Raw genomic sequence first — 16,750 nt, forward strand, 5'->3', positions numbered from 1 at the left:
AATGAAAATAGGCAAAGTAAAAGAATTATGGAAGCCACATGAGTGAAAACAGCTAAGAGTGACAGGCACACATCATGATAGTCACTGGCTTCATTCTCTAACAACAGCAGATCAAATGAGCACAGAAAATACATCTGCTTGAATGGCTTCTTTACACAGTAGTGCTATTTGGGATATTCAGCACTTGCCTCTTACAAAAGAACTCACAGCCTTCCCCCTCATCGACTTCATCTCTTGGCCTCTTGTTAGGTCCTGCTCTGAGAAGAAAAACAAGTGTCAAGAAAGGAGTGACTGTAATAAAAAGAATTAATTGAAAATAGCACAGTAATTTAGGCAATGTCTAGAACATGTTTTTACTCAGCACCTCTTTGCTATGTTTTCCCTAGCAAAATAAAACAGGAAATATACAGTTACTGTCTCAGAAAGTCCCTGGAGTAGAATAACCATTATTTCTATGTAAGAAATAGTATACTCTCATTATTATATAAAACCAAATTCTCATATGGTTAGGATCATGGTCTTTCCTCAGGTTTAGTGGTGAAATATCATGCTGTGATACCACAGAGAAAGCTGTGGTAGATAATAAGGTGATGTCAGCTTTTCTATGATCTCTCCGGGGTCCTTATATAATTCAGGCTACAGAAGAGCCCTGCATCCAGTATTTCCTGGGCTCCCTGATTTAAGCATGATGGCATGAAGTTTGGTGTCATACTCTCTTGCATTCACAGCTTTTTTTTTTCCTGTTCCCATCTCCAATGCAGTTTACTTCAATTCAATGCAGTTGCGCAGTCAGCAGCATGATGCATCCAGAATATAAATTTCCATTCATGAGAAGTGGAGCTTCTCAAGTGAATGCTATTAGATGCTTTTACAAGAATGCTAAGGGAAAACCTACTTGTGAAACTACATACACTCATCACCATCTTACGTTAAAATTATTTAGTACAGTCACTCCAATAGTTGCTTCCTTGGGTCTTTCTGTAGTGATCATCTTTGACATGGGTGAGCTGACACATGGAAACAGTATAAGACCCTGAAAGTGGACACAATAAACATGATTGAAGATGAAGTTTTAGCGTAGTTAGGATGAGTGCTTAGTAACACATGGCACAAATGCCAGATAAAAATCTGCCATTGCTTCGAGTCCTGTATTGCTGCTTCATTGCACTACTGACAGCCTGTTCCTTTAGGACATGGATATCTGCTCCCCAGCCTCAGGAAGGAGTGACTCTCTGGGAGCTGACATTTGGAAGCCTGCTGCCAGCCAGGGTATCCCTGCCACTAGTGGGACAGGGCTGGGAGCACACTAAGCAGAAGCAGTTGAATGTGACCACCTGAGATGCTCCAGTCCTTGTCTGTGATTGAAAACTATTGCAAATGGACAGGTTAATGGGAGTGGAGGTGCTTCAGGTTTTTTCACCTCCCACAGGAATGGTCAGTAACAGTAAGCAGCAGTGTAATGTAAGCTGCAGTTTGGATCCCACTGAAGACCTCCTTTGAGGTCAGTAAGTGGTGCAAAGACATTGTGCAAATTTCTTGCCTCAGGGATAAGTTTCAGCCTCACAGAAAAGATTTTGGAGATATGAACTTCTTATTACTGCTTGCCTTCTTGCTGAAGAGTAGAGAACTGCAACTTTCCTCTGGGTATTATTATGTTGCTTACTTTAGTTCCTTTTATCCCAGCATTTCCAGGAGACACAGTGGGGTGTATTTTTACTTTCATGACATCAAACTCACATTTATTCCCTCCGCTATGGCAGCCCTTGCAGATTTGACTGGTTCTTTGCTTTTGGTTTGCCACATTTACTCTTCTACTGGCTGTCTTATCCTTCTGAAAAGAGAGGTAAAAGAAAAACTAAAGAAAAATAATTGTCACTGAAGTAACTTTTTCTTTGTTCTAAAGAATGTTTCAGAAAAGGTACAATCTAAGGTTTGAAGGGGGTGTTTGTCAACTTTTCATATGTAAACTGTATAGACTGTAGGGGGTCAACTGGCTGCCTTTTCTTCCTGTCTAAGACTCTAAAGATTCCTGTGAGTATTGCATCTACCAAGAAACATGCAGAAAGGAGTGTGCCCAGTTTGGACTGTTGAAAAATGATAGATAAACAAGAGTTTCATATTATTTATTTGCCCTATGTGTTGATTTATTTATTTTACAGTCTTCTTTTACCGATGTATTGAGAGGAAGAGGTGGAAAGGATGTGTGTTTACTAAGATTTAGTGAGGTGCTTAAAATGCCAGCTTTACAGTTTCTTAATGAACCACAGATTGACCAGAGAGCACATTCTTGTTTAACAGAAACAAACATTTTCTGTGTTATTCTGTGTTATCATGCTTCCCCTTCCCATGCTGGTGCGTGCAGAACCAGCCTTGTGTGTGGATCGGTCCTAAGACAACATGAGCCCAGTTGATGTGGCAACAAAAGTGCGTGTTATATACCTTGGCATCCTTAGCAGGGACACTGAGAGGTTCCTCCAATACTGCAGCTTCTAATATTGGCCTCCTGACCTTTTCACTTTGAACCAGAGCCAATTTATTGTTCTACAGTCCACTAACAGATTCCACAACCAGGTTCTATATGGCTATTAGCTCCATTTTAGATGTTCACTGGTCATTTCTTCATGGTACCTGCTGAAAATTTTGCAATGCTTTCTGCATTTTGAAAGTGCAAGATGTCATGTTCTGATATTAGAAAAGGAGACTACACTCTGCATGAGGGAATATGGGAATAGCTCAGTTCCAAACACTCAACAGGGAAAGACCAACAGTCATGCTAAAGCACCGTTTTAAAGTATTTTCCTGTATGCTTTCATGTCTACATAACAACATGTGGTGCCAGTTAATTATATTCATCATTTTACTTGCTTAATAATCTCTGTGAACACAAGTTAGTGCTACTGAGACATAGCTATTAATTTTCATGGACTTTTCTGGTATGAGCTTTTGGGGTCGAGGGGGCAAAGAGAGAGTGAATGGGACCGGTAACCAAAATCCCTCCTGAACAATTTGCTGTGATACCAAACCAATGTTTATTGTTATCAGAGGCAGCTGTCTGCCCCTTCTTCACGCTTCTATTTGTGGATTTTCGTTGGCTATAATTGGAAACATGCGCTGACCAGAAATCACCACAGTGCTGCCTGATACTTTTCTCTCCTAACTCCAAAAGTACAGGCATATCTAACATGTGGTCAGGTTGAATCACTTCTGCTCAGGATATTGAGTGGTTTTTATTCTCCTGAGAAATGGAGTTAGGAAAACATGAAAGCAAAGTCTCAGGAAGAGCAGCTTCAGAGGAAAAGCAAACGGTAAGATATACTGAGAAATGTTGATATTTTTATTTTTTTAAATTTAACTATTAGAAGAAAAAGGAAATAATCCATTGTACTTTACAGGAATGTTTCCTGGCTTCCTTTAACCACTGACCTTAAAGATTGAAACTTCATGTATGCTAAATTAATTATGTTGGTACATTTCTGTGGAAATCATGGAAATTTGTGAATGAGTATGGTGTGCATGTGAAATGCAAAAACTGAAATCTATTTGAATACTGATTTGCCATCGTAACCCAAACTGATAGCTAATAGTCTGTGGTTCTCTTGTATTTTTCTTGAAGAACTATTTAATACCTTTGCACATTATTTTCCACAATTTTAGAGCAGTAAATGGCAGAAGAAATTGTTTGTGTTTGGAGTGAATCTAGAACTTATTGAAAAGAGATGTGGCCAAAACAAATTATTAAGAGAAAGTGAAAACAGTCAAAACACGGTTTATTCCTAATTATCTTAGGCTTGCAATGCAATTTATAATTTGCTTAACATTAACATGGTTATTTTCTTGATATCACAAAAAGAGCAGTTTATTCTTGACTTTGCAAAGGCTGTGAAGAAAGGTGGCCATCACTCTTGCTAAGAAACAAATTAGCGCTGAATTTTTTAGCACTTATCTTAAATACTAATGGCGTTGTGTAGATTTTGTTTCTTAGTGGGCCAACATTTACTCCTGTTTAATCATAATGTTCGCCTCATTTAGCCTCAGTTAAGTGAGTCTTGGCAAGCTTGTGTGTTAGTTAACAATTTTAAGTACAATTTCACCAAGGCAAGGTGCACTGGGCAGGAAATAGGGAAAGTGCTGAAACTGAAAGTAATGACCTGCCCTTAAAGTACCTTTTCTTTTCTACAAAAAGAAGTATTTATCTAAAGAATAATATCTGAAAGATCATTGCTAAAGCTGCAGAAGGAAGTTCTAGGAATATTATTTATTATTTTACTTGTTCATTTTCTAATTAATGGATTAATTCTATAGACAGTGATGTTTAACTTTTGGTTGATATATAAAATATAAAGAAAACTCATCAAAATTAAAACAAGTGTAAAATCCACTTAAGCTTCAGAAAAGCTCTCAAAGGAAATCTGTGAAATTTTTTTCTAGCTTATGCATAGAGAAAATATATGGCAATGTAATCAACCAGTATGATTATCTAATTGCAGATTCATGCACAAGGAATTGAGCAGGGAACCTTAAGTAAGGCTTTTCCAAAATGCAGAGTGCTTCATTTGGAACCCTAATGATCTGCTGATGACTTTCTCTTTGTGCATCATTTACTAATTTTAAGAATAGCAAAGTGGAGCAAACAGAGACCCCACTATTGGGAGCCACACTAACACCCATGTCAGGTCACACACTGTTCAGTAGTTTCAAAACTAAATCCTCCCAACATGTTGAGCTGAGAGAGTCCCTGTTAGCAGTGACAGGTCACATTCCTGCGGGTGCTCAGTGAGGGGGATGGAAGAGGCCCTGGCTCAGTGGGTTTCACAGCGCTGTTGACTGGGGGAATGCTTTGGCCCTGTGCCAGTCCTCCTGCCCCTTTCCCTCTCCCCTTCCAGCTGAGCTCTAGTCTCTTCTCTGTTCCACCTCTCTCTCTCTTTGCCTGTTTAGTCTTAATGCCTTTCTTTCTGTTTGCTAGATTGATTTCCCTGTGCCTCTACATTTTTTCCCTAGTTTTGTATCTCCTGGGCTTTTATTGATTCTTCCCCTTGTTACATGTGATCAGGTCAACTGACTGCATGAAGCAACGTCAATTGTGATACAGATGCTATTTGTGCATGTTATTGTTGATGTCTGTTCACATATTTAACTTCAGTAGAGCAAATACATGAAATATTTCATATTCCTGCTTCCACATCCTGTGCTGCCTTTTTGAATTTCAGCTCAGTTACAAACTCACCGTTTAGCCACACTGGTGTCCTGATAAGTCTGCTTGTATTCCTGAATCATGGACTGTCTTGCATGATTAAGAGGTTGCTTTCAAGGATGTGATGGCTTTCCCAAGCTCCTTGTGTTCTCAAGCTGCCTTCCATGGTATCCCACTTACCATCTCCTGGATAAGCTGAAGTCAGCTTTCCTAAAGCTCAGGCTGTGTGTTTGTCTTCCTCAGTCCCCCATAAGATCTTAGGCCTTGCTATTTTGCAGTCACTACAACCAAGCCTGCCACTGAGTGTAACATCCCCGGCCACTTCTTACTTGTTTCTGAATAACAGATCCAGCTGTGCATGACATTGGTTGGCCCATCCAGTGCCTGAATCAAGAAGTGTTCCTGACAACCTGCAGAAATTGTCTGGATTGCTTGTTCCCTACCGTTTTGTTCTCTACAAGTGTCACAGAAGCTAAAGTCTCATGTAAAAAAACCCCAAGGTGTGCAATCCAGATACTTCCTTGAGTTGTTTAAAGAACTTGTTGTGAGGAGCACTGCTCACTTCCTCACCACATCCGTGCTGTTTGTAGCCCAGCCCCACCATGATGTCACCCTTGCTGACCTCTCCGCTGATCCTGACCCACAAGTCCTCCTCCAACCCTGTTGTTCAACCTGTACAAAACTTCTCCACATTTAAGCTGCTGCTTCACGCGGAGATTGTCTTACTTATTTTCCCTGTCTTTCTGAAGAGCCTGTGTCCCTTGCAGCACTATAGCCATGTGAGCTATCCCACAGCATCTCAGTTATTTCTACAATGTCATAGTTCTGTGACCTATATATATTTGTGTGTGTGCAAGACAAATCTTGGATTTGTCCGCCTCGTAACAAGTATTTCTAGCTATTTTTGAAAGAACAAAGTCTATGTCATCCTGAAAATATTCAGACTGTAGTGTGTCAATTAAATAGAGTCCAGTTCATGCTCAAAGTTTAACATCCACAGAAGACAACCTCACAGACAATTTAATGAAGTGGTATTGTACCTTTACATTCACTACTTACTGTGGATGAGATAAATAATATAAAATTCTCTGCCACTTCAGGCTATTTCACCATATTTATGACATTTATTGTTAAAGAATTCTTGTCCTTGCTTCCTGGAGGAAAACTCCTCGATGGCCAGAATCCTGAAGAATCTTTGTGTGGAGCTGACTGTGGAAATAGAAGATAATGGAGGTCCCATTTTGTAATGGGAAAATAGAATGACTCACTATAAAATAGATTGGACTAAGCAGATGGACTCAATTTTCCTTTTCATAGTTTTGATAGCTCAGAAGGACAGAGTAATTCTAGAGTTTCCCTTTTGAAATGACAGCTCAGCTCAAAATAATCTGTTTTCATTCTGAAGTCCTCCTCCCTTAGTGCATATTGCCTCTGTTATTTGAATTAATTTTAATTATATTTCACACTTGTCTGATTCCTATTTGATCTATTTTCTCCCCACAAAAAAAGCACATAAATTATTGCGTTTAAAATAACGTTTACATTGACATGTTTAGCAGGGAACTTTCAATCTTTGTACTTTAGTTTGTAATATGAGGGGGTTTTTACTTTCTTCATACACTGAGTAGCAATAAATAACAGTCCTGTACAGAATATAAATTCAATCGAATATATGAATCAAAAAGAATGCCACGTACTCCTTGAAATGGCATTAAGGTTAGGTTTTGGATAAGAGGGCTGCAGGACTTCATTCAAGAAATTAGTTTTTGCTTTTCACAAACAAAGTGCGAATGCGGCTCATACAGAGCAAGCAGTTCGGATCAAGCCCACCCAAGTGAAACAATGACTAATCTTTGTACACTGGTAGCAACTTAAAGAATCCTATCATTATAAGGTCTTCTCCATGGGAAATGTGGGAAGTAGAGACTCCTTGAAGAAGGCAGCCTGTTTCCTGGAGTTTGCCACCTAAGGGAGCCCAGACAGAATGGAGGATGGTGACTAATGAGGTGACAACTGTTGACTCCCTGGAAGGCAGGAGAGACCTCAACAAATCAGAGGACTGGGCAATCAGCATCCATATGAGGTTCAACAAGGGGAAGTGCCGGATTTTGCACGTGGGAAGGGGCAATCCTGAATGCATGTACAGACTGGGGAATGAGAGGCTGGAAAGCAGTGCCATGGAAAGGGACCTGGGAGTCTTGGTCAATGGCAAGTTGAATATGAGTCAGCAGTGCCCTGGCTGCCAGGAGGGCCAACCGTGTCCTGGGGTGCATCAGGCAAAGCATCACCAGCCAGTTGAGGGAGGGGATTGTCCTGCTCTTCTCTGCACTGGGGTGGCCTCGCCCTGAATATTGTGTGTAGTTTTGGGCACCACAATATCAGAAAGATATTAAGCTCTTAGTGAGTGTCCAAAGGAGGGCAATGAAGATGGTGAGGGGCCTCGAGGGGAAGCCGTATGAGGAGCAGCTGAGGGCACTTGGTCTGAAGAAGAGGAGACTGAGGGGAGACCTCATTGCAGTCTGTAACTTCCTTTTGAGGGGAAGAGGAGGGGCACGTGCTGATCTGTTCTCTGTGTTGGCTAGTGACAGGACCCAAGGGAATGGCCTGAAGTTGTGTCAGGGGAGGTTTAGATTGAATATTAGAAAAAGGTTCTTCACCCAGAGGGTGGTTGGGCACTGGAACAGGCTCCCCAGAGAAGTGGTTATAGCACCAAGCCTGACAGAGTTCAAGAAGCATTTGGACAATGCTCTCTGGCACATGGTGTGACTCTTGGGAATGGTCCTGTGCAGGGCCAGGAGTTGGACTCAATGATCCTTATGGGTCCCTTCCACTCAGCATATTCTGTGATTCTGTGACTGGTCCTGCTTGCAGGTTTTGTTGTTGATTTAATGACATGTAAACCAGGTGAGAAGTGAGTATGAGATGGGAAGGGTTGTTTGAAGAGCAGAAGATAAGAGGAGAGCTGGGTGGAGGCTAGTGAGAGTGGGCACGGCAGGAAGCGCTGGGTACAGTCATGCCCCTGCGGAGGCCCCTTCTATCAGATCATGCTCGCTCATGTGCTGGTGAGGACTGGTGTCAGAGAGGTAGAGATGGCAGCACACCCTCTGGACTCAGGCTGTCCCTTCTTTCCCAGAAGCAGAACGCTGTGGCCAGTGCTCTGTGACACTATCTCTGGGCATGCACCAGGCTCTCAGAGCAGCTGCTTCCCGATGTCACTGTGGTGCTCAGCTTGGGCAGCTGCATGATCAGTGGTGGCTGGAGCACCGGCCAGAGAGACACAGTAAAACCTCCGTGCAACAGAACAGGGAAGGGAGAGGAGCCAAGGGAAAAGCGAGTATGTCTTTGTGCAGATACAGGGAGTCTACACTTGGACAACAGGATCATCCTTGGCAACAGCAGATATTTCTGTGGTTGAACAACAACAGAATAGCTGCCTCTGCCCATGGCTTTGGAGAGGAACTGTGCTTATGCCTATGTGACACACCAGTCTGTTAGTCTCTCCTCCTAGTGTCCACAAGTAAGCGCCCTTCCAGATCACTCCAGTGGGTGGGGGGAGCGAGCCTGGAAAAGTTGAGGTGGGAGGGATGGGATTGCTTCTCCAGGGAACAATTTGGATTGGAGTCTGTGAGAGAGGCAGGTCTGTAGTTCCTTGGGCATCAGATATCTGGCGTCCATGCAGGGCTCAGGGTCTGCGTGCTCGTATGTGTCTGGCCAGGACAGCGGTGAGGTCACCCGGTCGTCTCTTTCTTTGGAGAGAGGAGGGCATAATCGCTGCGTGTGAGGATGGCAGGGATTCAGAGATACAGCCCAGAGTGCGGAACATACAGGTGCTTCTGTGGGTTACGCACTGTGAGAAAGCTGGAGGACTGCCCAATACTAACTACTCCTCTCTGCCTGTTCTCTCACCTAGCAAAAGACAGGTTGGTGGCTGCTAAGCTGTCGATTTACATTCAGTTGAGAGGGTAAGGGTGAAAAGTGAAGTGAGATTTGTTGTTATTGTTGTTGTTGTTGAAGTCCCCTTTCTACACTGGTTTATTTTGTACTTTGACTTTTCTACTTCTCCCTCCTGTGAGAACACACCTACCCCCAAAAGAAACTCCTGAAGATAAGTTACCTACCTGAATCCTTTCTTCACTTTGATAATTCAGTGCTGAAGTGCGAGTATCATGTTCATCTCATGGCTCAGGAAACTAAATAACTGCAAATACTTTACTATAGAGTCAGAGAAGGTTTTATGTGAGTATACATTTAAATGATTCCTATTTATCTTAGAGGAAAGCTTTAGTTCTTGTTCTGGAGGTTGTATGTGACCTCCTCGGGGAGCTTTTGTCATGCTGCTAAGTTCAGCTGAGTTGACACACTAGAGGCATTTTGTGCTACTTTGTACCAAATTACATCAGCCTTGGCTAAAAGGGTTGCTCATAAGAGACACTTTCAAATGTCCCTGAGCTTTGAAGATCGGGACTGAGGTTTTGTATTAGCTACAGCAAGAAACTGGTAAGATCCTTGCTGCACATGGCCGAGACAGCCAGGAGATCAGCATTTCCTCTTGCATACCTAGAGTTGCATTCCTGCCTAGCTATGTGGAGGCATGGATTACTTCAGCGAGTGGTCACTGAGGAGGAAGGAATTAACTTGGAGGCTGCACGTAGCAGCATATTTTTGACACTGTTGATGTGAAATTAAACAGGACCAGAGCAAGTGGGAAGCACTGAATTCTGGTCTGCCCTTCTTTCTAATCCTGTCATGGAATGCAAGTGCAGTAAGGCAAGAACTACCTTTTCTTTAATCTAAAGCTGATCTTACAGAGGCACTGCTGGAACACTTGAGTTAGGCTTTGGTTGATCAGTGGGAAAAGAGCTATCTTGGAGACATGATACCAGTGCACTTTTGAATGGAGGTTATGTGAAATACTGCCATGCAGTCTCATGCAGGAATTCAGAAGAGGAGGGCAGCAGATCCCTGCAAGGAATGTTATGGTAAAAGAGGCTTTTCATGAACAAGTAGTAATTGCATGTTTCAACATTTTGGTGTGAGGAAGTAAAAGAGCTCCTATAACAGCTGGATCAGTTACTACCACAGAGTCATGCAGGGCAATTCAAGTGATTGAATTCTGGGGGAGTCAGCAAGGAAAAGAGTATTAGCATGGAGAGACAGCTCCTACTGATGAATTAAAGTAGTTTTGAGAAATATTTCTAAGCACCGGAACTCTCTTAAATTCAGTTAAATGGAAAGATTGTTCTGTGGTGTGGTATTGGTTTGATACTTGTGTATCTTGAGAGTTAGAATGAGTGAGAGACCATTTCCAGAAATAAATTTGGCTACAGAGACCATTATTGAGAAAAATCTTATTTCTTTCAAAAGATATTCCTCAGGAGTGTGTAAGTTATCAGTGATAATTGTGAAGATGTTCACTGTCCATTGCTGCTGCTAACACTGAAATTTGGGATTAACACGAGGAAAAAATCCTTCATTAGGTGTGTAGGGCAGCACTGGAACAACCAGGAAGTTTGTGGACTATCCACTCTGGGAAATTTTCAGGACTTAACTGTATGAAACTATGGCTGATTTGACCTTGCTTTGGCAGTAGTCTTACTTGGATCCATATGCTGGAGTGGATGACCTCTAGAGGTTCCATCCAAACAACATTTCTTTCAATTAATTTTGAAGCTGCAATGCAGCATTTGTCATGAAACATGGTAATAGCTTTTTCCATCTGCAAATTTCTTTTAACACATTTAATATGTATACACAAGACTGCGCTTATCATTGACATCTCATACCAACATTTTAAACCTAATGCTTTCAATTCACTGTTCTTTGAATTCTGAAAACACTCAATAATACAACAGTGGCATTAAATCTGTTGCTTTTATATGAATTCCTGGAAACAGACCTTGTTGTTGTTTAGCCCCATACAGCAACTAAATAACACACAATCACAACCTCACCATCTCCTTCCCTGTCCTCTGCTGGGCAAGGGAATTAGAAAAAAAAAGAAAACTTTTGGGTTGATATAGGAACAGTTTAATATTTGAAACAAAATAAAATCATAATAGTAATTATAATTATAAAAATAAGATTAATAATAATGAAAAGGAGAAAGAGAGAGGAATAAAACCTAACAAAGACGTGATGCACAATACAATTGCTCACCACCTGCTGACCAATGCCCAGCCTGTCCCTGAACAGCGATCAGCTCCTCCCAACCAACTCTTCCCAGTTTATATACTGAGCACAATGTTCTGCAATATGGAATATCCTTTTGGCCAGTTCAGGTCAGCTTTCCTGGCCATTCTCCCTCCCAACTTCTTGTGTACCTGCTCACTGGCAGAGCATGGGACACTGAAAACTCCTTGATTTGGTGAGCACTAAGGAAAAACTAAAACATCAGTGCTACTAGGAAGAACCATGTCCCAGCTGAAACCAGGACAAGCTACTTGACAATGAACAGAATAAAAAGAGAGAGGTGATTAATGAAAGAGATAAAGAAGGTGGATGTTAACTGAGCTGGACTTGGAGGACAACATGCATGTGGTGTCCCACCCTTAAGGGGAGGGGAGCACCCAAGGTTGAGAGATGCCTGTGGTGAAAAAGGAAAGACAAAAGTTAGGGTCCACAATAACTTACAGTTTTATTAGTAAATTATACACACAGCATGGAAACTGGTATGTTAGTCCCTTATAGCATAAACACACTGCAGTGGATTTTGAATAAGGAGTAGGGTGAAAGAAGAGAGAGAAATTAGAGAGAGAAATTAAGGAGAGGGAGAGAGGAAGAAAAAAGAAAGATCAGCAGTCCTGACTCCAGCATCAATCCAGCTCATGGGATGTCCAGGGTCCTGGGATGCATGCGCACTTGGACTTTGTGGGGGTACCTTTTTATAGATAATTCTTCCCCATCCTGGGTCTAAGCTTCTCCCTTTCTATGCAAAGTAGTTATCATATGCAGTTCATTCTTCTCAACTTTCTGAAAATGTGTTGGAGGGCTTTGGGGTTCTTCTGTACTTGTGGTCCCCCTCTACTGGGTTGGCCTTTGGTCAGCAGTCCATGCCTGCTTTTAGACCTCATTGCTGCACTTGTGCTCTACTATCTTGTGCTTATCTCCAGAAGCCAGAACAAGGATGTTTATCCCAGAAAAGTGCTGCCCTACATCTGTATGGCCCCCTTCTCCAGTCACATCCTGTTACTTCTCACAGCATGTTCTTACCAACAGTCCTTAGGTGTCTCCATTGCTATCAGTGACTATCTGATGTTGCTGTTTGAGACTTACACATCAGCCTCTTACCCTCTGGGTTTCTGCAGTGTTACCATATTAGCTTTGCGTGGACTATGAAACGCATAACATTTCAGTTTGTTTTGCCCTTTTCTGGGTACACAATTAGATTTTTTTTTAAAGGCTGGTAATGATTGCTTCTCAAAATAAATTTCCTAAATGCATTTTAGACATTGAGTGTGAACACCTTAAGCACTAACTTACCCAGAAAAAAACAAGCCTTTCAAATAAAATGGTTGAGGTATCAGGGTGTCTGTTTTTCTGCTTGTTGGTTTTTCATTCTCTTTTTATAAAAAATATGGTCATATAATGTACTGTTGATTATAAAAGGAACTCCAAATAATGCATCGAGTCTCTCTCAAGTGGTGTTTGGTTATTTTCAGCTCTTCTTGAGGAGAAGATTCCATTGGATGAGAAGTGGGAGTGGGGTAGCTTATATTTCACTTTTTTAAAGATATAGTCTGCTGCACTGATGTTAGCAAAGACGGGTTTAAAAAACTACCTGTGTGTGAAATGGGTTTGTGCTGCAGACAAACCACGAGGCACTGGTGAGTACCTACCACTTCCTAACAGGATGTAAAATGGGGCAGTGCCTGGTGGTCCTTAATTTCTAGGACCGTGCAAAACCTTTGCTTTCTGTTGCTTCTCCTTTAGAGGTGAACTCTACCTTAACCATCAGTTCTGTGTATCAAGGCGACAGAGCTGCAGCTCTTAATCAAATATGATGGTCATGCAGGAAACCTTTCTGCATTTAGTACTTCATTTTTGAGAATTAACTGGTAGCTTTTTCCAAAGGACTGATGGTGACCTGTAGTACATACTGCAAAATACTTTCTGATAGCATTTTTACTATATTAATACCTTCCTGATAATGAAGATCCATTCTTGAAGAAAAGGGACAAAAACAGATTTGCTGAACGTAGGTGAAAATTTAATTTTGCTCAACAGCTTTTAGTTTGCTCAGGATTTTGAAAAGTGGAGAGTAACAGGTTGAAGCTTTTTATATCTTGAATTGTATGCAAATTAATGTATTCATACACCAGAACTGACATATATACAGAAATCCCCCCAAAAATTTCACATATCTCTATGAGACTGAAATTGAATCATTGCCATTCTGTCCTTGCTGTTTCATGTTTCCTATCTTGATCTTGAAGAACATTTGGAAATCAAACATGGGAAAATTATAGTATTTTTTAAATGTTTTTAAAAGTATGTTTTTAACTTATGTGAAATGGAATCAATTGAATTCACTTTAGCAGTTTAAAATTGAAGATTCAGGGAAGAGCCATCAAATTTTTTTCCCCTGTTGAATAGCTTTAAAATTGTTTTCATCAAAATTCCATGCATCTCATAAAAAATCACTGACAGCACGTTTATCACCATTTTACTGCTTCTTACAAATACAGCTGTTACTGATGATTTTATATAACAAGCATGTTAAAAAAATCTTTAGATTTTTCAGCCTCAGGCAAGAACTAAGTAGTTTAATATTCTTCTTTAGCAAATGCACCTTGAAATATACCCAGATAAAAAACCAAATATCAACTGAGCTGTGATAATCAGAGATAGTAGTTCTTAGCAAAGCTCCTAAGCCAAAACTCAGCTTTCAGTCTGAGACAACAAAAGTGAAATGCAAAGCATTTGTGTTTGAAATTCTGGCAGAGAAAAGGATGTGATTTGTTTTTCTCTCTGTTTTTCTTTAGCAGCTGTTTCCACTCATGTGATGGAATGGATCTCAGTTGAAAATACAGCAGCTTTCCTTATAGCAATGTTATTTACAATCTATTAGGCAAACTGCCACTGTTATTTACATATTAAAAAAAAATCCCAAGAAACTGTCAGTGGTTTATTTGTCAGGAGAGAAGTAGCTCAATCTAACAGGAAAGATTTTTTAAAATTTTATTTTATTTTTAATAGTAATGTATCCTAGTTTATAATGTCTTTTTCTGAGAAAGAAAGTGTATGTGCTGAAGGAATACAGTGATAAGTGATTATGCAACTAAGTCAACCTTCAGTTCCTCCACATTTTCTAAGGAGCAGAGTCAGGTCTGAGGGGCTCCAACCTTCCAATGACTTGTGGTGACACAGTGCTGCACTGTGTGATGGATTGTTTAGGGTTTTCAGGGGCTCCAGTGCACTTTAAAGTTTGGAAAATAGGATTACCAGAGCACATTTAATTTTCACTTTGTTTTATTTACTTAGTTTTATTTGTAAGTGTTATGATATAACTGTTATTAACAGGATTACAGGCTATTTCTTTCTTCTTAAATGGTGATTTTTCTTAGGAATCACCATGACCAATCAGGACAAGATGGGATCAGAACAAAAGAGTAGTTACCCTTAGTGTCTTGTAAGTAAAATATGGTAAAATAAAACCTATTTTTCATCCCTCTGTTTCCAATTGAATATTTTTGCATTTTTTCAGAATATGTGCTTCCTGACATATGCAGAAAATCTAAGTCAAATGGTCGAGATGTACAAAGAAGAGGAAAGTTGGCATTTTCACCCTTCCACACAATGCCAGTCAAAGAGACGAGTCCAGAAAATGATTCTGCATACTGCAAAGTGCTCTCAGAAATTACTCACTGGCAGAAAGGGGCGTGGGTGGCACTCAAAAAATTACTAGGGACCAGTTAAAGCAGTTTCTTAAAACCAGCTACATTTGTGGATATTAGTAATTTTAAGAAGTAGAAATGATGAGACCACTTAACTTCCTAGGAACACTGTATCATTGCCTCTCTGAAGTGCTCGAGTACAGCAGATATGAGCGTCTTGTAAAAGTATGGAAAAAATTTTCGTGATGCTTTGTGCAGTGTAGGTTTTTGGGAGGGGTGTGAGACTGGGCATTGCAGTATTAGGATGTTCTTTGACACAGGCTAATGTGGATTTTCAGAATATACTATGGTGTAACAATATTACATACTCCTTATAATTCAGAATTTATTTGAAATGTTGCCCCAGTATTCTGGAAGCACCTCTTTTCTGGTTTTATACCTGACTTTCTCGGTAGGAAATGCTATTAAGAACAGAACTATGTATATGCTCTTATTTTTGTTGTGTATTGAGGATATCTTGTAAAACATTATTTGTCCATTAAAATGTAAATTAGAATATTCCAATTAATGTTCCTGAGTTCTGTTTTTGTTACTGTTTCTCATACAAAATCTTACAGATTTAGATTTTTGTTCATTAATGATGAAGGAGAAAGTTAAAGCATTGCCTTCTTTCAGACTCCTTAAACAAGAACAATTTGTTCCAATAAAGGAAATAGTAGCTTTTGCATAAAACAGAAACCAGTAGTTATCTCACTGAGCTATCTCAGGGCAGCAATGACCCTGAGTTCAGTTGAATGGAGCATGACCCACACCAAGGTTGTGGGTTCTATCCCTGTACTACAGAGGTAGTCTTATATTGTAGCTACCTTATTTTTATATCTGTGAGAGGGTACAATTTCTAAATAGATATCCAGCAGCTTACGTGGGTAGTCCAAGAATTTATCAAATATTCATTTCATGTAAATGATTTAGAGGGCTAGTCACTGACATAAAATATACTTAAGTCCCTTCAGAAGCAGATATCCAGTTTCAATCAATGTCTGAGTGAGCAGATGATGATTTTCTAGTAAATCTCTAGTTACTTACATGTGTATGACTTCTTGCATATAGACTGTATTGTGTAGAGTAATGATTTGTGTGGTATGTCTGAAACACTACCCTATAGTAGAACAGATGCCAAAGCATGAAGAACAGTATTTTTTATTTGCAGGTGTGGGACATGCAGGTATAGGACAAATTTGCAGCATAAAGTATGAAGGAAGCTGATAAGCTGTTTTGTGAACCAGCTTACTTTTGAAGCAGAATGCAAAGGTATTTAAAGCATTATTGGATGTTTCTGAGTTTAGTGAACCAGGTTTTGTTCCCAAAAGAAGAGACCAGAACTTTTTCAGAGTGTCGCTGTGTTTGCTTCTGAAAGAATTGGGATGTTCTGGGAAGTGTCATAGCCACATATTCTTTTTTTTCATCTGAGTGGTGGAGGAAATTGGGAGAGTCATTATAGTGCTCCAGCTTATCGAATGTAAGATGAGGCAGATAATATTCAGATTCAAAATGCTTGTTTTTGAAATGAGTGGAGATTCTAAATCATCACATAAGTATTAATAATATTTGCATCATCTTTAGGATTACTAATATTGTAATTTTGTATGATGTATGTTGCAAATTCACCCACAAATCATCTGCATCAGATCCTCTTAGCTCAAGGTTAGGAGCAAACATGTAACCA

The 16,750-nt window shown here is 40.2% G+C and overlaps 1 protein-coding gene across 4 annotated transcripts in view; it reads left to right on the forward strand.

The window, feature by feature from the left end:
- The first annotated feature begins 3,084 nt into the window (after window positions 1-3,084).
- Window positions 3,085-16,750, forward strand: part of MLIP (muscular LMNA interacting protein) — a 104,705-nt gene continuing 91,039 nt past the window's right edge. For 2 of the 4 annotated variants that reach the window (XM_051777842.1, XM_051777846.1), the window contains exon 1: window positions 3,087-3,305. In XM_051777842.1, coding sequence (XP_051633802.1) covers window positions 3,243-3,305 — 63 coding nt within the window. In that variant the 5' untranslated portion in view covers window positions 3,087-3,242. Of the gene's footprint in view, window positions 3,306-16,750 lie in introns of all 4 variants that reach the window. The other 2 variants (XM_051777844.1, XM_051777843.1) reach the window with 2 other exon arrangements.

Source organism: Manacus candei, unplaced genomic scaffold (genome assembly GCF_025592945.1).
Source record: "Manacus candei isolate 608988 ecotype Guabito, Panama unplaced genomic scaffold, ASM2559294v1 h1tg000011l, whole genome shotgun sequence".
Taxonomy (NCBI): Eukaryota; Metazoa; Chordata; class Aves; order Passeriformes; family Pipridae; genus Manacus; species Manacus candei.